General features: G+C 37.1%; 1 protein-coding gene across 2 annotated transcripts; it reads left to right on the top strand.

The window, feature by feature from the left end:
• The first annotated feature begins 1,797 nt into the window (after positions 1-1,797).
• On the top strand, positions 1,798-2,734 carry LOC134311428 (uncharacterized). Of its 2 annotated transcripts, none has more exons than XM_062993067.1 (3): positions 1,798-2,173; positions 2,255-2,410; positions 2,498-2,734. In XM_062993067.1, the coding sequence occupies exons 1-3, from the start codon at positions 1,837-1,839 to the stop codon at positions 2,686-2,688; spliced, it is 684 nt and encodes a 227-aa protein (XP_062849137.1). In that variant the 5' UTR covers positions 1,798-1,836; the 3' UTR covers positions 2,689-2,734. The 2 variants fall into 2 exon arrangements, with proteins under 2 accessions (XP_062849137.1, XP_062849136.1); XM_062993066.1 differs by having other exon boundaries at positions 2,252-2,410.
• The last annotated feature ends 21,520 nt before the right edge of the window (positions 2,735-24,254 follow it).

Genomic DNA, 24,254 nt, shown 5'->3' with positions numbered 1-24,254 from the left:
TACGAAGAAAAATAATAAAGTAAAATAACTATAAATTATAGAACCATAGAAAAATAATAAAAAGGTAATTTTTAAACCAGAAAAATAACAAATAATATAAAATACTATAAATAAAAAATTTTAATATACGAAGAAAAATAATAAGAATAACAGTAAAATAATTATAATTATTTATAATTATAATTATAAAACTATAGCTAAAATAAAGCTAAAAAGTAAGGCGATTTTTAAATAAGAATAATAAAAAATAACAATAATAATACATGATAAACTATTGCTACACTAATTAAAATGAAACAAATTAAATGATAAATGAATTAACAAAAACAATTGTTTTGAGTCTATATAAAATAAAATATTTTTAGATAGGCTTATATTTTATAAATGCATTTAAAATGTATTCTACTGCAATAGCCAAGATTATTTTTAATAATTGTTATGAGACGTGTTTTTAGGCAACAATTTGTAATAATGAATACTAAGAGATCATTTTATTATAAATTTGACTGTGGTCAAAAAGGACTGTGCTACACGTTGGGGCTCCAAGCAGGCAATGATTGAGCGGATCCTTGAACAGGCGCAAGCTATCCGTCACATTCTGGCTGATGAAAGACGAAGCAGTATCTCTCTGACATGGCAAGACACAGATGTTCTACAGGCTATCAATGCTGCACTGAAACCAGTTAGTGCATTTACTGATATTTTGTCTGGAAATACTTATGTGTCCAGCTCATCTGTACTCCCCATACTTAAGCTGAGCAGTGAAGACATACTGGCTGTCTCAGATAACGATGTGCCGCTAACCAAAGCCATAAAAGCTGGGACCATGGGCAAGCTGGAGGCCAAATATAAAAATAATGACGTCTGAAAATTGCTGCGCAGAAGTACCTTTCTCGACCCTCGATACCGTGGTGAATATGAAACGGATGATGCTTCCTTGGCTGAGATGAAGACTTGGTTAGTGGAAGAGATGTTGGAGATGTGATCAGAACCGGCAGCGCGTGCAGTGGAGGAGCGAGAAGAGGAAGGACAGGAGAGAGATGGACAGTCTGGACCGCCTAAAAAGAAAGTAACGTTGGGCAGCCTTCTGCAGACAACAGCAGCATCAGAGCTTTCTGCTTATTGCAGTGAGCCTGTAATCCACAGAAATGAAGACCCGCTTATTTGGTGGAAATCAAATGAAACCCGCTTCTCAGTGATGTCGAAGTTGGCCAGAAAATACTTACGGTAATACCGTATACTGCCATATTTTCTGAAGATGGTATGACGGTATGAAAATACCGCCCAACACTACATGGGGTGTCCTAACTTTTTCACATGACTGTATATATATGTATATATATATATATATATATATATATATGTATATATATATATATATATATATATATATATATATATATATATATATATATATATATATATATATATATATATATATATATATATATATATATACACACACACACACATGTACATAACCACACACACAAATGTACATACACACAAATACAAAAATCTATTCAGGGTGTGGTCAGTAATATTAACTTCAGTTACATTTACAGTAGAAATGCTGTGTAGATTGGTGTGTGTGTGTGTGTGTGATCTCTGGGGGTGTCCACATATTTTTGGCTATACAGATCTACACTGGGCGTGTCCACATCTGAAGTAAATGTTAAAGACACTGAGTGGTGCTGTGATCATCAGCTCTGCTCTCAGCTCCAGCACACACTGTGACATCATGATGATGTCACAACATTCTACAAGCTCTGATCTGAGTTCCTGTGCTGGTGCTGCTTCACTTTGAGACGGAGCATCGAAGCAGCAGCAGCTAAAATGTTCTGGTTCAAAAAGTTGTGGTGTTGTAGCGCCCTGTCTGACGACGAGGAGCCGCACAGACCCAAACCTGAGAAGAAGGAGAAGAAGAAGAAATGGTGGCAGAGACGCAAAAAGAAGGAGAGGCAGAAGGAGATGACCGTGGAGAAAAATCAGATGGTGGGAAATGAGGAGAACGCAGGGATGATTACCCAGGTTCTGCAGGACCAAGGGCAGGAACCAGAGGTACAGGTGGTACAGATGGAAGAAAGAAACCAGGTGGAGCCGAGCATGGAGGAGAAGAACATGGAGGAGAAGAACACAGAGAAGCAGAACCTGGTTATAGAAGAGATTGAAGGTACATCTTGAAGGGTTTTTTTTTAAGCTGTGTGGTGTTTAATCCATCATGGTGCTGAATCAGGTTTCATTTCTACAGCAGATCCACTTCAGGCTGTTCTGGAGAAGATCTTCAGGTCCTCTGATGAAGTGGTGCAGCAACAGAACGTCCAGGATGAACACATTCTGATTGCTCCCACATTCATAATCCAACCTGAAGAGCATGGGGGACTGATAGAGACCACGGTAGAGAATGAAGGTTAATTATTTTCAGATCTAGATCTTCATCCTAGTAAGTAGATAAAGGCTGGAGTGTTCCTGTAACATGTCTGTGTGTGTTGTGTAGCCCCAGTGTCCCCGGTCTACATGCTGAAAATGAAAAGAACGAGCCGCTGGACCGTGCACCCTGTACTGGTGCTGCCATCCTCAAAATACATCTCATCAGCTCTGCTGTGTTCTGCAGCGCTGTGGCGTCCTTCAGAACGTCCTCGCTCCACAGGGATCATTCCTCCTGATCATCTGGAGAAAATGAAATGAAAAACCTCCGAATGACAGAACGATTAAAAAATTATTAAAAAATAAACTGCTGGTTTAAGTTTAATTGGTAATTAAAGGTGAACTGATTAATGTTTACTGGCTCCTGGGATTGTAAACAAGGTGGAAACATCTGAAGAACATGGAGGAACCAAACTGAACTGCCAGACAGGAGCTAAACAGACAGTAGCTTAAAGTACTGGAGCTTATCGTACAGTCTCCGCTGCCTGATTCACAGCTGCACCCTTATATCATGCCATGAGCTTGTTACAGAGCAGTGTTTATAGGTGAAATAAAACTGTGTAATCCCCTGGGGTCACATATCCCAAAAACAAACTTCTAATTCTGTACTATACTTAGGAATAGGCTGCTATCCGTCTACTTGCCATTACAAAAGCCGCTGATATTGCTCAGTGTGGTGGTGATGTGATATTGGAAAGAATACATGAAGATCTGAATATGCTGTACAATGGTGTGACAATCAAATATACAGTTGTATGTGGTGCATTAGTCTCTCTTTGTGGTGACACCTTGGCTCAGCATGAGGTAACAGGGTTTAAAGAGGGAGTTGGACTTTCATTCTGTGAATGCAGACACTGAGTTCACTGAGACATGCAGGTTCACTTTGATGAGGACAGCTTTGTCAAATGGACATTAAGCAGGCACATTAAACAGTGTTATGAAATTCAAAGGGCAACTACAGACTATTTAAGAAACAGTTTGAAAACCACATATGAAGTTAACAGGAAAAGCAGATTTTCCATTATTTAACCTAATCAAGCAAACCCGTCAAGATATAATGCATAAAATACTAGAGGGGGTAGCACCACTAGAAGTAAAAAGTGTTTTAAAACATCTTGTGCTGTCCGATACCCATACTCACTTTATGTCCGACAATCCTAGGAATCTTTGCCACAAAGATTGAAGATGCAGAACCCACAGACGAGCTGGAAGATGTTGGAATCATCATTGAAGGTGTGGAAGTGCTTCACGACCTTGGTAACGTCGCAAATGCAGTCGCCATTTTATTTGGTCTCATGTACTCCTCGGAAGTGAGCTAACCAACAATTCTTAACCAACATTTGAGGTTCTACAAAAACTTGTAATGGAACTGAAAAGGCTCAAGTTTGAAGGGACAGTGTAGACACGACATTACAAGTGAGTGTGGAGCCTTTTAGTGGAATGCTCTGAAGTGGCAAAGTAGAAGGCTTAGAGCTAAAAAAAAAAAAATCTTTTTGGATCCATATGTTAAACTGTTATGGTTATGTGTTGTAGGAAGTGGCATGGTCTTAGTTTCTAATGATTGATGTCAATGAACAGACTTAAGAATGTTTACAAAAGAGAGAGAATGAGCGTAACAATTATAAACTATGTGAGAGGTTGCATTTTCATGTCAATAAAAAGGGGGCAATAAGAGATTTCTTGAACATGTAGTAGAAATACAAGGGTAAAAGAAACATTTTGGGTGACAAAGGGTAATATTGAGTGAGCCTGAAGTGCAAGTCACAAGCACCAAATTATCAAGCAAATGTTCATTAATGTTTGTGATCTGTTTAGCATGACATGTTGGTTTGAACGTGCTGTTCTGATAAAGTATGGAGCACTTTTTGAATTGTTCAGGGTTTTTTTTTTTTACACCACTGAAGCAGCAAGGAAAAAAAAGATGTATTTGTTTATTTTATTCTTTATTTTATTTTGAAGTGTTTCCTATGTGGCATATTACATTGGTTCATCCTTCATATGAAGATTGTTAATATGATGATTTTACAGTTTCCTGAAATTGAAAGTTTTTCAAAAGTTGGAAAGCTTAAGTTTTTGGTTTGTGCAAGTCCCATACGTTTCCATGAGCTTCTTTAATTGGGTGTGTTTATCAACTGGTAGACAACAAAATGTAATATGAACTGATAATTGCTATCTAATGTGTGTATTTTTAAACTGTAATTCATAAGAGTAAGCTCTTCATTTTTTTTTATTTTAGAAACAGGGACACGTTTTCTCAGATAACCATACTAGGAGTTATTTGAAAGCAATACTCGTGTGCCATTAAGAGTCAAACAAGTTCAAGGTTTGTTTAAAACATTTGTGACAGTTTAGCTAATAGTTGTTACACTGAAAGGTAGGGCTGATCATTACATTTTTTTTTTTTTTTGACAAATCCCCCAGAAGATATCAAAAGCTACAGTGAGTTTAACAATTATTTCCTGTGTCTCCAAAGCCTTATGACTTATTCCTGTGCAGTAGGGTGCCAATCTTGTTTGTTGACAATATGAAGAATATAGAAAGTCATCAGCCATGTAAGAGTTAGCCAACTGAGCTAGCTGTGTGAGAGTGAATTGAGTCATTTTCTATTTATTTTGTGCATATTGTAAAACTTTGTGAAGAACAATGTAAGAGGATGTAAAATGTTGATTGACAGGGCTCTAGAGTGCGACCAATTTGGTCGCACATGCGACCTAATTTTTCAATGGTGCGACTAAAAAAAATCTGAGGTCGCACCGGTGCGACCAGCCGTTCGAAGGGAAAAAAGTCTCCGCTACTCTGAAAGTCTCCCTGTGGTACAACAACAGACACACATCAGGCCAATATAATGGTCTAAACCAATCAGAGACAGTGAAGGGCGGTACAGTATTGTAGCGGCGATATTTGAGCGACATTCAGCTCAGCCAATCAGAATGCAGCACCCGGTTTATGCACGTGCATTCGGACGTTCAGCAGTTAGTTTAGTTTAGTCTTGTATATGAGACTCGTCGGATGGCACCAGAAGTGAAGTTCGGGTTCTGGAGCTAGGCAGTTTAAAGTGTTGTAACGCTCACTGAATTCCTGACTAAACAGTTAAAGTGACTCTACCCTGTCGCGTGCCTTTATTCCCACACCTCCACCACCGCACAGCAAAAGACCCGCAGCATCCCCACTGGACAGTGACTAGGTGAGCCGACCCTCTACAGTAGCATGTGGCTAATGCTAGCGGTAAAGTGCGACGATAGCGAAAGTAAAATAGTAAGTAATAGTAATAGAAAGTAAGATATAAAAATAACTAAAAGACCATGAAATATTAGAATACATGTAATCAAAATATACAGTGAGTGCACCGCAAGCGATTCTGTGTAAAAGATCCAGTAAAGCCGATAATATAATGCACTGCATTTAAGATTACACTCTAACACTCTAGAGCCCCCCCCACCCACCCACCCACAAATACATACATATAATTTTAAATATATACACACACAAATATACACACATACACATTTACTCTATTATTATTTTTATAGTTTTTATAAGTGTACTATAATGAGACTATAATACTATAATTAACTGTAAAGAGTGGGAAGACCATGGCCGGCAATAGTGTATTTGTGACTGGTTCTAATACATTTTGAATTGAAAGGCTGAAAAAGCACAATGCATCTATAAAACACATTACATGCGGCGATAAATGCACTGCCCAAGTGTCCCCCTCTCCCCACTGCCTTTCAGCGGCAGGCAGCAGCAAACAGATCATCAGACCAGGCCATGTTGACCAGATTGTTAGTTAATCATTTACAAGTCAATATTGCCTACATGGACAGTGATTTAAAAAAAAAAAGTGAACCTGTAAAACTGATGCGTTTGAAAATTTGGGTGCACCTAACTTTTGTGCTGGTGCACCTAAGAAAAAAAGTTGGGCGCACCAGTGCAACCAGTACAAAAAGTTAGTCTAGAGCCCTGATTGATAAGGTGATACAAATGACCCTTTATAGGACTCCATTATTTTCAGTTCATGCAACTGACCAGGTTTTTGTTGTTTCACTGATAATAGATGAACTATTTCACAGAAATAAAGTGATTGTGATTTTAATTTACTGTGTGAGAATTTTTCACAATCAGGTTTAGTAAGTCCACTTAAAATTACTACCTTTGTTACAATGAAAACCATTTAAATAAAACAAAGTTCAGTAGTTGCCCTACTTGTTTAAGCCAGTTAAGTTGGAAATACAAAGTATAGTTTAGTTGGTCTTACTAAATACAGCATCGGAGTATTGGAGGTCCAATGTTACGTATACATAAGTGAGATAAGTTAGTATAATGAAATATCTTTTTGTTGTCATTAATCAACACAATTAAGTAAAGCAAAAGAAAAATAGTTATGTTGGTTTTACTTAATACAGTCATGTTGGTTTACAAAAGTTAGTTATTTGAAGCTTATTATTATGATTTAATTATATCTAACACAACCCAGTTAGGTGGAAATTGTTGACATAACTGGATTAAGTAAATCCAACAAATGATTTTTTGAGTGTGGGCACAATAATATAATAAAATGAATTTACAAATAAATGAACAAAAATCAGATAATTGCTAATTTTCATATAATAAAGGTTGTAGTAGTTACTTAGTCACTCGTACTATTGTTTGGTTTTGTGTCATTACAGATGTCCTGCCTACTCACCCAGTCTATTGTTACAAATTAGATCTGAATGATGGTAAACTGTACCAACAAACGTCATAAATTACAGAAGGGATTTTTAAAACAACATCAGATGAAGAAAGTTGACATGATTGGAACTGGATTGTGGGTGGAGAGCTAGATGTGGTTACAGTAGTGACAATAAAGATAGAAGTAGGCTAGATCTGAATCTGACACTCAGCACAACAATGTTTCTCCTCTTCTTCATTTTTATCATGGCAGATAATAATGGTAAGTGTTATGTAATAAGCATCATGCTTCATTTGGTTTGAAATTTCCACTGTAACAAACATAATTGCAATATTGAATAATTATTTTCAATTGAGTATTAACTCAATGTTATATATTGTTTAAATGTTTTATAGCAGAAGCTGCTGAGAGCATTTCACCAAATCAAAACATCTCATCTTCAACTGAAGGAAGCAACATCACACTGTCCTGTACATATACAGGCTCACCATAAAACATTCACTGGTATCAACAGAAACCTGGATCAAAATTAGAGTTTATTCTGCTGATCAATGAACTTGGAGATGTCACTCCAGCACAACCACCTCACCCGAGAATGTTTAGCAAAAGCTCAAGAGATAATAAGAAAGTGGATCTGGAGATCATCTCTGCTGCAGTATCTGACTCTGCAATGTACTACTGCGCCCTGCAGCCCACAGTAACAGGAAATATGTACTATGCTGTACAAACACTTTTTTTTCTCAGAAAAAAGAGTGTTTACATGTTGTGCCTGTTTAGTCTTTAGCTTATGATGTCAAGAATGATAAAGCTTGACTTTCCCTCTGGGATTAATAAAGTGATCTATCTATCTAACTTATGGATCCTTTCTGATCAGCGATGATGAGCTAATTGACTGCTGCATCAGCTGAGCACTTCTACTGCACATAATATTGTTAAAAGATTTAGGGACTCTGGTGAAGTTTCACTATTAGCTTAGTAAACATACACCACATGACCAATATTCACACCACATGACCAATATAATAACAATAACTGGGGGCAATTGCTTTGGTGTTATCTGCTGGGGCAGCAGCATGATAGCAGCAGACAGGAAGAAACTGGACAAACTGATTAGAAAGGTTCTGTCCTGGGCTGCACCCTGGACTCAGTGGAAGCAGTGGGGGAGAGAAGGGTGATGACCAAGCTGGCATCCTTAATGGAGAACACTGATCACCCGCTGCATGAAACTGTGGCTGCACTGGGCAGCTCCTTTAGCTACAGGCTTTTTCACCCGCGTTGCTCAAAGGAGAGATACCGCAGCTCCTTTCTTCCTTCTGCTGTCAGGCTATACAACCAGCACCGCCCCAAACGTAGATAATTACCATCACAATAATTCACTTGATTTTTAGTACTTTTCTGTGCAATTACTTTTAAATTATGTGCAATATTTGCTGTACCTGCTGTACCTTGTGCAATATTTTTAATAACTGTGCAATATTTCGTTAACTTCCTTCATAAATACTGTTAATATTTTTGTAACTTTTATATATTCTTACTTTTTAATATATGTGTACATACAGTACGTGTAAACACTTTTTATTCTTAAAAGCTGCTGTAACACTACAAATTTCCCCCTGTGGGATAATAAAAGGCTATCTTATCCTATCTTATCTTATTTAAGAATATTTATCCTCCTCACCCCCGAGATTGGACACTTTGAAAACAATGTCTTGCAACAACGCTTGTTCATTTCAGCCTTTTAAATGACATTTCACAAAAAAAAAAAAAAATTGTATGGAGACTCTGAGTTTGGAATTAAGAGCATGAAATGTGCAAGAATTAACATATTTATTATTACCATTATAACATATGACATCAAGTATTGTACATTTATGGCATAATGTAATACATGTTTATAACATTAAAAAGTTTATACTAGTTCATACAGAAGTTAAAAAATCATTTTGATTATGTTATATTAATAGTTTAAATATTTTATTTAAAACTGTTTTAATTAAAAAAACCTTAAAGATGAAAACTCAAACTTTTTAATTAAAACATTCAGCTGTGTTCATTTTCCCTTTTCTTATAAACAAACTTTCCTTATATATATATACACATATACTATATTGCCAAAAGTATTCGCTCGCCTGCCTTCACACATATGAACTTGAGTTCATCCTGAAAAACTGACCATATAGAAGCACTTTGTAGTTCTACAATTACTGACTGTAGTCCATCTGTTTCTCTACATGCTTTTTTAACCTGCTTTCACCCTGTTCTTCAATGGTCAGGACCCCCACAGAGCAGGTATTATTTAGGTAGTGGATGATTCTCAGCAATGCAGTGACACTGACATGGTGCTGGTGTGTTAGTGTGTGTTGTGCTGGTATGAGTGGATCGGACACAGCAGCGCTGCTGGAGTTTTTAAACACCGTGTCCACCCACTGTCCACTCTATTAGACACTCTTACCTAGTTGGTCCACCTTGTAGATGTAAAGTCAGAGACGATCGCTCATCTATTGCTGCTGTTTGAGTCGGTCATCAGTGGTCAGAGAATGCTGTTGGCTGGATTTTTTTTGGTTGGTGGATGATTCTCAGTCTAGCAGTGACAGTGAGGTGTTTAAAAACTCCAGCAGCGCTGCTGTGTCTGATGCACTCATACCAGCACAACACACACTAACACACCACCACCATGTCAGTGTCACTGCAGTGCTGAGAATGATCCACCATCTAAATAATACCTGCTCTATTGAAGAACAGGGTTAAAAAGTATGTAAAGAAACAGATGGACTACAGTCAGTAATTGTAGAACTACAAAGTTTTTCTATATGTTAAGTTTTTTAGGATTAACTCAGGTGGTTGTGAAGACAGGCGAGCGATTACTTTTGGCAATATAGTGTACATTAACATTTAACGGGACCTTGTGTGGAACTCATAAAAGCAGTTTCGTTCAACTTGAATGCAAAGAAATACATTACATTTTAGACATTTCATGCGTTATTTTTTGGAGCAGCCAGGGTTTCTGCACCTCTGAAAGCTGGTGCTTTCTATATCTAAGGTATCTTTTTTGGCAATACCAAAGTATTTACAATCCTGGACATACTCAATCCATGCATTCACAAGGGCCAAATGCACAAAATGAAAAAAAACTGGCCACTTCTTGGTTCGAACGTTAATCCTGTAGTAGGAAATCATTCGATCGCAGAGATCTACTCCGCCCATATTTTGGTTATATGCACTAACAACATGTGGCCTGTTGACATCAATGTATGACTTTTCTTTTTTTGAGTAGCGCCTAATTGTCATGTTTGGCTGTGATCCATGGACTGTGGATGCTATTACAACAGACCTGTTGTCCATCCATTTTACAACTGACAGTGTTTCATTGCTCCTTACCAGTTCACAGTAAGAACCCCGTCCTTTTTTTTTCAGTGTACTGTCAGTGGGTAGGTGCTGGCGTACTGGTAATCTGTTTGTCATGATGGTCCCTGTTGCTAGCAGCCCTTTCTCTCTTAATCTGTCAAGTAATGGGATACTTGTAAAGTACCGATCAAAGTACAACTCTGTACCTACAGGTAGAGTTTCAGCAAGTTTCATGACAACTGAGCCACCTATCCCAAGGACTTTATCAGGGCAACCATCAGGCCATGTTGCTGCACCTTGATAGATTAAAAAATCAAGGACACATCCTCTGGGTGAAGCAAGGATGAAATTTTTCAAACCAACTGGGTTTGGCTTGCCTGGGACATACTGGCGAAGAGCTGTAGCCCCAGAAAAGGGAATCATTTGCTCATCAATAGCAACTTGTTGTGGCCTTGGCAATTTCAGGCAAGTTTCTCGAAATTTATTTACAATTGGTGCAACTTTCCACAATTTGTTGCTTTTTTGCTCATCAGCACTGACATCCAAATTGTTGACAAAATGCAGATTATTTCTCAGTTTGTAAACCCTGTCCCTTGGAATCTGAGTAACAGCTGGAATTTTTATTGCTGGTTTGTAACACAATCTTATGCGCGGTAAACGCAAGCATCCCATCACAATGTGTGAACCAACCAGTTGTCTGATTCCAGACTGGGATGTTTTGAGCTGTGCTCCATTTTGCAAGGCTCGTATGTTTGTTTGGTCACTAACCAGACCCCAAAAGTCATCATCAAAGTATTGCTGAAAGTAGCTCTGAGGTGTCCAGTGTTGTCTGCTTTCATCAGGTGTGTACTGGGGTTCTACATATGCTGGAACATCAAAAGGCTGGAATGATGCATGCTTGAAATAGAGCCTTGACCTCACAGATTGTTCAGCTTCCTGTAAAATATTTCAAATAACAATTAAACAGTATTTGGTTAAATATAGTATGGCAGAGGTGTGATTTGAACTTTTTAACATTAAACTAACATTTATTTTAAGTTACCTCTTCCTTTTTTTCTGGCCTGTCCTCAGAATCACTTGAATCCCTATCACTTTCACTATCTTGTTGATACTCATCCTCACTACTCTCAACACTGCAGTCACTATCATCAAGTAATTTAAGCACCTCATCTACTGTCAGCCCTTAACATACACAAATAAGATATGTAAAGCACGAAAAATGCAAGAAGTAATACTGATGCACGTCTTCTAATTCAGAGTTAGCATGACAAACTTAACAACATTTAATACGTTAAATCCAAATGTCCAGATAGCTGGACATAAAACATTCGTGCAAAATTTAAGTATGTGTAAATGCATATTCATTGCTTATATCGATACCAATCATTACAAAAACTTTCAAAAAATACATTATTTCTGAAACACTTTGGTTATATGCGCACATTAATAGATAAAAACTTACGTTTTGTTCTGTCACGGAGGCGACGAGCGTCTGTCTTTCTCAACAGCCGCCATTTCCGGGTCTTTTTTCAAGAAGCTAAAAAAAAATCCTCAGTGTCTTTGACCAACCAATAGAAAGCCAGAGTCGTGTTAAAGCGTGTAAAAGTGGGTGTGACAAAGTAAAACTTCCAGTTGAGTTAAAAAACCCAGAATAAAAATGTCCAGTATACTGGACATTTGGAATGAGGAGGTTATAGGTGGACTTATCTTTTATAGCAAGTCCCCAGGCCTTAATAAATCCTGATGTAGTTTTACTCCAGATGTAACAGTACCATGTATTCCATTTAGAATTTTCCAAATTCTAAATTATGTTTTAGCAAACACCTACAAACCATTTTCAAAAAGCTTGGGGCATTTCATAAAACACAATAAAACAACACAATAATTGTTGCAGTCTGTTCATCAGTTTCATCACACTTTACAAAATGAATGAAAATGTGTATCTTAAAAGTTTCTATCCTGCAGTAATTGTTGTTGCATTGTACTGATGTTCCATGCAGCTTATCATGCCAGTGATGTTATTCCTTTTCTTCATTTTACCCATTACTGATGAAAATGGTAAGTGTTATACACAGTCCCCTGAGTCAATACTTTGTAGGACCACTGTCGCTGCAATTACAGCTGCAAATCTTTTGGGGTACGTCTCTACCAGCATTGCACATCTAGAGGCTGAAATTTTTGCCCATTCTTCTTTGCAAAATAGCTCAAGTTCAGTCAGATTGGATGGAGAGCATCTGTGAACAGCAATTTTCAAGTCTTGTCACAGATTCTCAATGGGATTTAGGTCTGGACTTAGACTGGGCCATTCTAACACATGGATATGCTTTTATCTAAACCATTCCATTGTAGCTCTGGCTGTATGTTTAGGGTCATTGTCCTGCTGAAGGGTGAACATCAGTCTAAAGTCTTTTGAAGCCTCTAACAGGTTTTCCTCCAGGATTGCCCTGTATTTAGCTCCATCTTCCCATCAACCATGACCAGCTTCCCTGTCCCTGCTGAAGAAAAGCATCCCCACAGCATGATGCTGCCACCTCTCATCTGACCAGAGCACCTTCTTTCACATGTTTGCTGTGTCCCCTACATGGCTTGTGGTGAACTGCAAACAAGACTTCTCATGACTTGCTTTCAAAAATGTTTTTTCTTTTTTTCTTGCCACTCTTCCATAAAGGCCAGAATTGTAGAGTACACGACTTAGTTGTCCTGTGGACAACTTCTCCCACCTTAGCTGTGGATCTCTGCAGCTCCTCTAGAGGAGCCTTTTGGCTGCTTCTGTAATTAGTGCTTTCCTTGCATAGGCTGACAGTTTAGGTGGACGGCCATGTCTTGGTAGGTTTGCAGTTGTGCCACACTCCTTCCATTTTCGGATGATGTATTGAACAGTGCTCCGTGAGACGTTCATAGCTTGGGTTTTTTTTATAGCCTAACCCTGCTTTACACTTCTTCACAACTTTATCCCTGACCTTACACACAGATGGACACAGATTACACACTTTATTTACTAATTAGGTGACTTCTGAAGGCAACTTGTCAAAGTGGATTTTATTTAGGAGTATCAGAGTACAGAGGGCTGAATACAAATGCATTTGTAATCCGAACAAACTTAAAACCAGACTAGGGCTAAGTGGGTAGCACTGTCGCCTCACAGCAAGAAGGTTCTGGGTTCGATCCCAAGATGGGGCGGTTCTGTGTGGAGTTTGCATGTTCTCCCTGTATCTGTGTGGGTTTACTCTGGATGCTCCGGTTTCCTCCCACAGTACAAAGATTTGCAAGTGAGGTGAGTTGGAGATACAAAATTAACCAAGACTGTGTTTGATATAACATTGTGAACTGATTAACCTTGTGTAAAGAGTAACTACCGTTTCTGTTGTGGATGTAACCAAGGTGTAAAACATGACGTTAAAATCCTAATAAACAAACAAACTTTCTAATGCCAGTGTGTTCTATATAACCTTGTGAACTGATGAACCTTGTGTTTGTTTGTTTATTAGGGTTTTAACATCATGTTTTACACTTTGGTTACATCCGTAGGTAACCCACACAGACTACCCTGTGTAGTACATTTACATTTTCAGCATTTAGCAGACACCTTTATCCAAAGTGACTTACATTACAGTTACAGTATACAGTCTGAGCAACTGAGGGTTAAGGGCCTTGCTCAAGGGCCCAACAGCAGCAACCTAGCAGTGGTGGGGCTTGAACCAGCAACCTTTGGATTACTAGTCCTGTGCCTTAACCACTAGGCTACAGCTTGAACAGTACAGCTGTTCTTTTTCAATGCTGATGAAGAAACATTACTTTTTAAAAACAAAGAACAAAAAGTAAGTTCCATGAAACAATGTGAAAATGATAAGGAACTTGGTGTTACCACAATTGTTAAATAATGGTTGCCTGTTTAAGTGATGCAGCAATTTCTTTGCATGGTGGGAAATAAATTTAATAAAGTCTAAAACCTGGTGAGTTTTGAATTCCAAAGTCCATGTCTTCTTTGAACTGGTCATACGTCTTACAGAATGGTATCCTGATTGTATTCCAACACGTACTCGCACCTGGAAAGCGTGATTTTGAATCGAACACAAATTGTGGTTGTAGATTAATTGTAGACGAAGGGATTGCATTTAATCCTGTGGCAAACATCAGTATGTCCTTAAGGGAAATTTTAGTTTATTGCTCTAAAAAAGAAAAAAAAACAAATAAAACAATAAATTAAGTGTTGATAGATTTGTATTGCAAACAATGTTCTAGACAATTCAGCTTAAAATCTGAAGTAAATGTTTACCACCATGTTTAACATTTGGAAATAAATATAAAAACCTTCAGTGTCGAGCAGGTTGTCTCTCCAGTATTCAAGAACTATGTTTTCTTCTTGTCTTCTAGAGCTGCCCACTTCACTGAGCTGAACCTTAAAGATAGACTCTAAAGAGGATGCTGATAGTCTTTTTTCACTGTAGCACATGTATCGTCTAAAGACTGAAGTATGCTGTTCCAGAGCATGAATTAAATCCAGTAAAGCAAGTCCTTTGGACTTTAATGACCTCATCAATGATTTTGCCACCAAGAAGTCAGTGGGCACTAACTGGGGTATAAATTTCAGTGTTTAGCAGGGTTTGTTGAAGTCTGTTTTCTTTTTGCCCTTTTTAAATGAAAAATGACTAGTGAGTCAAGTTTTGTTTATCTGTTTTTATAAATAAAGACTTTTTTTTATTAATTTGGAAATCTGAAATGGCATTTTTATTTATGTAATAAATAGGCTACTTGATAAAAAGCTGTTCTCTTCAGTTATAGCTTTTAATTATTTTGCAAATAAAACAGAATGTGAAGTCTGATTGTGAAGTGTGATTAGGCTATTTTAGATTAATGTGTGGTTAGATAACTAGACTGGTAGTAAGCCCTTGTTGTTGAATAGCATCGTGGGGGGTTGGGGGGCGAGAGAGACTAGGGTGAGGGGGGACAATGTACCATATGAAAGACAGGTGATTAACAGTAACAGCCCAATTGTGTAATACCTGCAAAGGTTTAGTCAAAATAGAACTATAGTAAATTTAGAATTTTAGTACCATTGTTAGCCATTGTTAGGGTCTCAATTGTGACATCAAAGAAGATCATGCCTAGTGTTTAGTCAAATCATGCAAATTTAGTGTTTTAGTACACTGTAATAAAGTCTTTCATTTTAAGTTCTTAAATGGAAAGCTGCTAATGTTAAAGAAAAACTTGGTCAGATTCCACATAACTCTACTGTGTAAAAAATCCAACATCAGTTTGCTTATTGTTTTTAGTCTCTTGAAGGTAACTTTACTGAATGTTGCCCCAACTTATTTGCACTTACAGTAGACTTTAAGTAGGTACACTTCAGTTAGGGTAATGTTCAGAAATACATTGCAGGAATTAAATTAAACATTAAAAAAATGCAGAACACTGAACTGGATCTGCACAGATGAGACTGCCCAAAACATCTTGCTCAGTCCTACAGTCCTTCATTCTGAGGAACATAAATCAGGTGCTCTTCTTATAACTGTTCAGACTGTGATCATTGATTGGGATAATTCACAGCTCCGCCCACATCAAATTCCTTTGTCACAATAGAACTGATCATTTTGAAAAGTACCATATGAAAGACAGGTGATTAACAGTAACAGCCCATAGTGTAATACCTGCCAGTGTTTAGTCAAATTAGAACTATAGTAAATTTAGAATTTTTGTACCATTGTTAAGCTCTCAATTGTGACATCACAGAAGATCATGCCCATTGTGCAATACCTCCCAGTGTTTAGTCAAATTAGAACTATAGTAAATTTACAGTTGTAGTACACTGTAATAAAGTCTTTCATTTTAAGTTCTTAAATGTAAAGCTGCTAAGGTTGAAGAAGAACTTGGTCAGATTCCACATAACTCTACTTTATAAAAAAATCCAACATCAGTTTGCTTGTTGTTTTTGGTCTCTTGAAGGTAACTTTACTGAATGTTGCCCCAACTTATTTGCACTTACAGTAGACTTTAAGTAGGTACACTTCAGAAATACATTGCAGGAATTAAATTAAACATTAAAAAGTTGCAGGACACTAAACTGGATCTGCACAGATGAGACTGCCCCAAACAAGAGCACTTATTAAGAATACAAAATAGTGCTCTTGTTTAAAGTAATCCCAGTCTGTTTTACTCTCTTAAATTAGAAAAAGATAGAATACTTGAATGTCTTCAGTTGCTTGAGTCACTTAAAACTACCCCAACAAATAGCACTTACAAAAATAAGAGTAAGACATGTCAGAGCCATTGTTAGGGTCTCAATTGTGACATCACAGAAGATCATGTTCTTGAGTTCAGCTTGAATAGAACAAATGGAAATGTAATAATGACATACAGTGGGGGCAAAATGTATTTAGTCAGCCACTGATTGTGCAGGTTCTCCTACTTAGAAAGATTAGAGAGGTCTGTAATTTTCATCATAGGTACACTTCATCTATGAGAGACAAAATGAGAAAAAAAAATCCAGGAAATCACATTGTAGGATTTTTAAAGAATTTTTTTGTAAATTATGGTGGAAAATAAGTATTTGGTCAATAACAAAAGTTCAACTCAATACTTTGTTATTGCCAACAAAGGTTATTTTACAGAGGTCAAACGTTTCCTGTAAGTCTTCACCAGGTTTGCACATACTGTAGCTGGTATTTTGGCCCATTCCTCCATGCAGATCTCCTTTAGTGCAGTGATGTTTTGGGGCTGTCGCTGGGCAACACGGACTCCACAAATTTTCTATGGGGTTGAGGTCTGGAGACTGGCTAGGCCACTCCAGGACCTTGAAATGCTTTTTAGGGAGCCACTCCTTCGTTGCCCGAGCGGTGTGTTTGGGATCATTGTCATGCTGGAAGACCCAGCCACGTTCTATCTTCAATGCTCTCACTGATGGAAGGAGGTTTTGGCTTAAAATCTCACGATACATGGCCCCGTTCATTCTTCCCTTAACACGGATCAGTTGTCATGTCCCCTTTGCAGAAAAACAGCCCCAAAGCATGATGTTTCCACCCCCATGCTTCACAGTAGGTATGGTGTTCTTGGGTTCTTCTTCTTCCTCCAAACACGACGAGTTGAGTTTTTACCAAAAAGTTTTATTTTGGTTTCATCTGACCACATGATATTCTCCCAATCCTCTTCTGGATCATCCATATGCTCTCTGGCAAACTTCAGACGGGCCTGGACATGTACTGGCTTAAGCAAGGGGACACGCCTGGAACTGCAGGATTTGAGTCCCTCTCGGCGTAGTGTGTTACTGATGGTAGCCTTTGTTACTGTGGTCCCAGCTCTCTGCAGGTCATTCATCAGGTCCCTCCGTGTAGTTCTGGGATTTTTGCTCACCGTTCTCATGATCATTTTGACCCCACAGGATGAGATCTTGACCCCAAGGGAGATTATCAATGGTCTTGTATGTCTTCCATTTTCTTACAATTGCTCCCACAGTTGATTTATTCACACCAACCTGCTTGCCTATTGTAGATTCACTCTTCCCAGCCTGGTGCAGGTCTACAATTTTCTTCCTGGTGTCCTTCGACAGCTCTTTGGTCTTGGCCATGGTTGAGTTTGGAGTCTGACTGTTTGAGGCTGTGGACAGGTGTTTTTTATACAGATAACGAGGTCGAACAGGTGCCATTAATACAGGTAACGAGTGGAAGACAGAAGAGCTTCTTAAAGAAGAAGTTACAGGTCTGTGAGAGCCAGAAATCTTGCTTGTTTGTTATTGACCAAATACTTATTTTCCACCATAATTTACAAATAAATTCTTTAAAAATCTTACAATGTGATGTCCTGGATTTTTTTTCTCATTTTGTCTCTTATAGATGAAGTGTACCTATGATGAAAATTACAGACCTCTCTCATCTTTCTAAGTAGGAGAACCTGCACAATCAGTGGCTGACTAAATACTTTTTGACCCCACTGTACCTGACTCAGCTCAAAACATCTTGCTCAGTCCTACAGTCCTTCATTCTGAGGAACATAAATCAGGTGCTCTTCTTATAACTGTTCAGACTGTGATCATTGATTGGGATAATTCACAGCTCCGCCCACATCAAATTCGTTTGTCACAATAGAATTGATCATTTTCAAAAGTACCATAGACCAATTGACGCTGTATTGGCCGCAAAAGGAGGCCCTACACCATACTAATAAATTATTGTGGTCTAAAACCAGGTGTTTCAGTTTCATTGTCCAACCCCTGTACATTCTACCTTCTACATTTTACCTTCTACATTTTACCATCTACATTCTACCATCTACATTCTACCTTCAACATTTCACATTCTACCTTTTACATTCAACCATCCACATTCTACGTTCTACATTCTACCATTTACATTTTACCTTTTACATTCTACCATCTACATTCTATCTTCTACATTCTACCTTTTGCATTCTACTATCTACATTCTACTTTCTACATTCTACCTTCTACATTCTACATTCTACCTTCTACATTCTACTTTCTACCTTCTACATTCCACATTCTACCATCTACATTTTACCATCTGCATTTTACCTTCTAAATTCCACATTCTACCTACTACATTCTACCTTCTACATTCTACTTTCAACATTTTACTCTCTACATTCTTTCTTCAACCTTCTACATTTTACCTTCTACATTCTACTTTCAACATTTTACCCTCTACATTCTTTCTTCTACCTTCTACATTCAACCTTCTACATTCTACCTTCTACATTCCACATCCTACCATCTACATTCAGCCTTCTAAATTCTACCATCTAAATTTTACTTTCTACTTTCTACCTTCTACATTCTACCATCTTTATTCCACATTCTTTTACATTCTACCCTTCTACATTCTACCTTTTGCATTCTACTATCTACATTCTACTTTCTACATTCTACCTTCTACATTCTACTTTCTACCTTCTACATTCCACATTCTACCATCTACATTCTACTTTCAACATTTTACTCTCTACATTCTTTCTTCAACCTTCTACATTTTACCTTCTACATTCTACTTTCAACATTTTACCCTCTACATTCCACATTCTACCTTTTTATATTTTACCTTTTACATTCTACCCTCTACATACTGCCTTCTACATTCCACATTCTACCATCTACATTCTACCTTCTACATTCAACATTCTAATTTCTACATTCCACATTCTACCTTTTACATTCAACATTCTACTATCTACATTCTACCTTCTAGTACATTCTATCTTCTACATTCTACTTCTTACATTCTACCCTCTACATTCTACCAATTCTAATTCTACCTTCTACATTCTACCTTCTACATTCTACCTTCTACATTTTACCATCTTCATTTTACCATCTACATTCTACCTCCTACATTCTACCTCCTACATTCTACATCTACATTTGACCATCTTCATTTTACCATCTACATTCTACCATCTACATTCTACCTTCAACATTCCACATTTTACATTCAACCTTCTACATTCTACCATCTACATACTGCCTTCTACATTCCACATTCTACCATCTACATTCTACCTTCTACATTCAACCTTCAACATTCTACCATCTACATTCTACCATCTACATTCTACCTTCTACATTCTACCTTCTACATTCTACCTTTTGCATTCTACCTTCTGCATTCTACTATCTACATTCTACCTTCTACATTCTCTACCTTCTACATTCTACTATCTACATTCTACCTACTACATTTTACCATCTACATTCTACCTTCAACATTTTACCATCTTCATTCTACCATCTACATTCTACCTTCAACATTTTACCATCTTCATTCTACCTACTACATTCTACCTACTACATTCTACCTTTTACATTTTACCATCTACCTTCTACATTTTAACATCTACATTCTACCTTCTACATTTTACCATCTTCATCCTACCTTCTACATTATACCTTCTACATTCTACCATCTACATTCTACCTACTACATTCTACTCTCTACATTTTACCATCTACATTCTACCTTCTATATTTTACCATCTACATTCTACCATCTACATTCTACCATCTTCATTCTACCTACTACATTTTACCATCTACATTCTACCTTCTACCATCTTCATTCTACCATCTACATTCTACCATCTTCATTCTACCTTCTACATTCTACCATCTTCATTCTACCATCTACATTCTACATTTTACCTTCTACATTTTACCATCTTTATTTTACCATCTACATTCTACCTTCTACATTCTACCATCTACATTCTACCTTCAACATTTCACATTCTACCTTTTACATTCAACCATCCACATTCTACCATTTACATTTTACCTTTTACATTCTACTCTCTACATACTGCCTTCTACATTCCACATTCTACCATCTACATTCTACCATCTACATTCTATCTTGGGCGGCACGGTGGCTAAGTGGGTAGCACTGCCGCCTCACAGCAAGAAGGTCCTGGGTTCGAACCCCAGGTGGGGCGGTCCGGGTCCTTTCTGTGTGGAGTTTGCATGTTCTCCCCGTGTCTGCGTGGGTTTACTCCGGGTGCTCCGGTTTCCTCCCACAGTCCAAAGACATGCAAGTGAGGTGAATTGAAGATACTAAATTGTCCAAGACTGTGCTTGATATAAACTTGTGAACTGATAAACCTTGTGTAATAAGTAACTACCGTTCCTGTCATGAATGTAACCAAAGTGTAAAAAACATGACGTTAAAATCCTAATAAACAAACAAACAAACAAACATTCTATCTTTTACATTCTACCTTCTACATTCTACCTTTTGCATTCTATCTTCTGCATTCTACTATCTACATTCTACTTTCTACATTCTACCTTCTACATTCTACTTTCTACCTTCTACATTCTACCATCTACATTTTACCATCTGCATTTTACCTTCTAAATTCCACATTCTACCTACTACATTCTACCTTCTACATTCTACCATCTTTATTCCACATTCTTTTACATTCTACCCTCAACATTCCACATTCTACATTCTACCTTTTACATTTTACCTTTTACATTCTACCCTCTACATACTGCCTTCTACATTCCACATTCTACCATCTACATACTGCCTTCAACATTCAACATTCTAATTTTTACATTCCACATTCTACATTCAACATTCTAATTTCTACATTCCACATTCTACCTTTTACATTCAACATTCTACCATCTACATTCTACCTTCTAGTACATTCTATCTTCTACATTCTACTTCTTACATTCTACCATCTACATTCTACCATCTACATTTTACCATCTTCATTCTACCATCTACATTCTACCATCTACATTCTACCTCCTACATTCTACCATCTACATTTTACAATCTTCATTCTACCATCTACATTCTACCTACTACATTTTACCATCTTCATTCTACCATCTTCATTTTACCTTCTACATTCTACCACCTACATTCTACCTAGTACATTCTACCTTCTACATTTTACCATCTTCAACCTACCTTCTACATTATACCTTATACATTCTACCATCTACATTTTACCATCTTCATTCTACCATCTTCATTCTACCATCTACATTCTACCTCCTACATTCTACCATCTACATTTTACATTCTTCATTCTACCATCTACATTCTACCTACTACATTTTACCATCTACATTCTACCTTCAACATTTTACCATCTTCAATCTACCAACTACATTCTACCTTCTACATTCTACCATCTACATTCTACCTTCAACATTTTACCATCTTCATTCTACCTACTACATTCTACCATTTACCTTTTACATTTTAACATCTACATTCTACCTTCTACATTTTACCATCTACATTCTACCTTCAACATTTTACCATCTTCATTCTACCTACTACATTCTACCTTCTACATTCTACCATCTACATTCTACCTAGTACATTCTACCTTCTACATTTTACCATCTTCAACCTACCTTCTACATTCTACCTTCTACATTCTACCATCTACATTTTACCATCTTCATTCTACCATCTTCATTCTACCATCTACATTCTACCTCCTACATTCTACCATTTACATTTTACAATCTTCATTCTACCATCTACATTCTACCTACTACATTTTACCATCTTCATTCTACCTTCTACATTCTACCATCTACGTTCTACCATCTACATTTTACCATCTTCATTCTACCATCTACATTCTACCATCTACATTCTACCTTCTACATTCTACCTCCTACATTCTACCATCTACATTTTACAATCTTCATTCTACCATCTACATTCTACCTACTACATTTTACCATCTTCATTCTACCATCTTCATTTTACCTTCTACATTTTACCATCTTCAACCTACCTTCTACATTATACCTTCTTCATTCTACCATCTACATTTTACCATCTTCATTCTACCATCTTCATTCTACCATCTACATTCTACCTTCTACATTTTACCATCTTCATTCTACCTTCTACATTCTACCATCTACATTTTACCATCTTCATTCTACCTTCTACATTCTACCTTCTGCATTTTACCATCTTCATTTTACCATCTACATTCTACCATCTACATTCTACCTTCTACATTCTACCTCCTACATTCTACTTCTACATTTTACAATCTTCATTCTACCATCTACATTTTACCATCTTCATTTTACCATCTACATTTTACCATCTACATTCTACCTTCAACATTCCACCTTTTACATTCAACCATCCACATTCTACCTTCTACATTCTACCATCTACATACTGCCTTCTACATTCCACATTCTACATTTTACCATCTTCAACCTACCTTCTACATTATACCTTCTACATTCTACCATCTTCATTCTACCATCTACATTCTACCTCCTACATTCTACCATCTACATTTTACATTCTTTATTCTACCATCTACATTCTACCTACTACATTTTACCATCTACATTCTACCTTCAACATTTTACCATCTTCAATCTACCAACTACATTCTACCTTCTACATTTTACCATCTACATTCTACCTTCAACATTTTACCATCTTCATTCTACCTACTACATTCTACCATTTACCTTTTACATTTTAACATCTACATTCTACCTTCTACATTTTACCATCTACATTCTACCTTCAACATTTTACCATCTTCAATCTACCAACTACATTCTACCTTCTACATTTTACCATCTACATTCTACCTTCAACATTTTACCATCTTCATTCTACCTACTACATTCTACCATTTACCTTTTACATTTTAACATCTACATTCTACCTTCTACATTCTACCATCTATATTCTACTCTCTACATTTTACCATCTACATTCTACCTTCAACATTTTACCATCTTCATTCTACCTACTACATTCTACCTTCTACATTCTACCATCTACATTCTACCTAGTACATTCTACCTTCTACATTTTACCATCTTCAACCTACCTTCTACATTATACCTTCTACATTCTACCATCTACATTTTACCATCTTCATTCTACCATCTTCATTCTACCATCTACATTCTACCTCCTACATTCTACCATTTACATTTTACAATATTTATTCTACCATCTACATTCTACCTACTACATTTTACCATCTTCATTCTACCTTCTACATTCTACCATCTACATTCTACCATCTACATTTTACCATCTTCATTCTACCATCTACATTCTACCATCTACATTCTACCTTCTACATTCTACCTCCTACATTCTACCATCTACATTTTACAATCTTCATTCTACCATCTACATTCTACCTACTACATTTTACCATCTTCATTCTACCATCTTCATTTTACCTTCTACATTCTACCACCTACATTCTACCTAGTACATTCTACCTTCTACATTTTACCATCTTCAACCTACCTTCTACATTATACCTTCTA

The sequence above is a fragment of the Trichomycterus rosablanca genome, chromosome 4 (genome assembly GCF_030014385.1).
Source record: "Trichomycterus rosablanca isolate fTriRos1 chromosome 4, fTriRos1.hap1, whole genome shotgun sequence".
Taxonomy (NCBI): domain Eukaryota; kingdom Metazoa; phylum Chordata; class Actinopteri; order Siluriformes; family Trichomycteridae; genus Trichomycterus; species Trichomycterus rosablanca.
The sequence above is the reverse complement of the archived record's forward strand: the minus strand, read 5'-3'. Positions and strand labels throughout refer to the sequence as shown.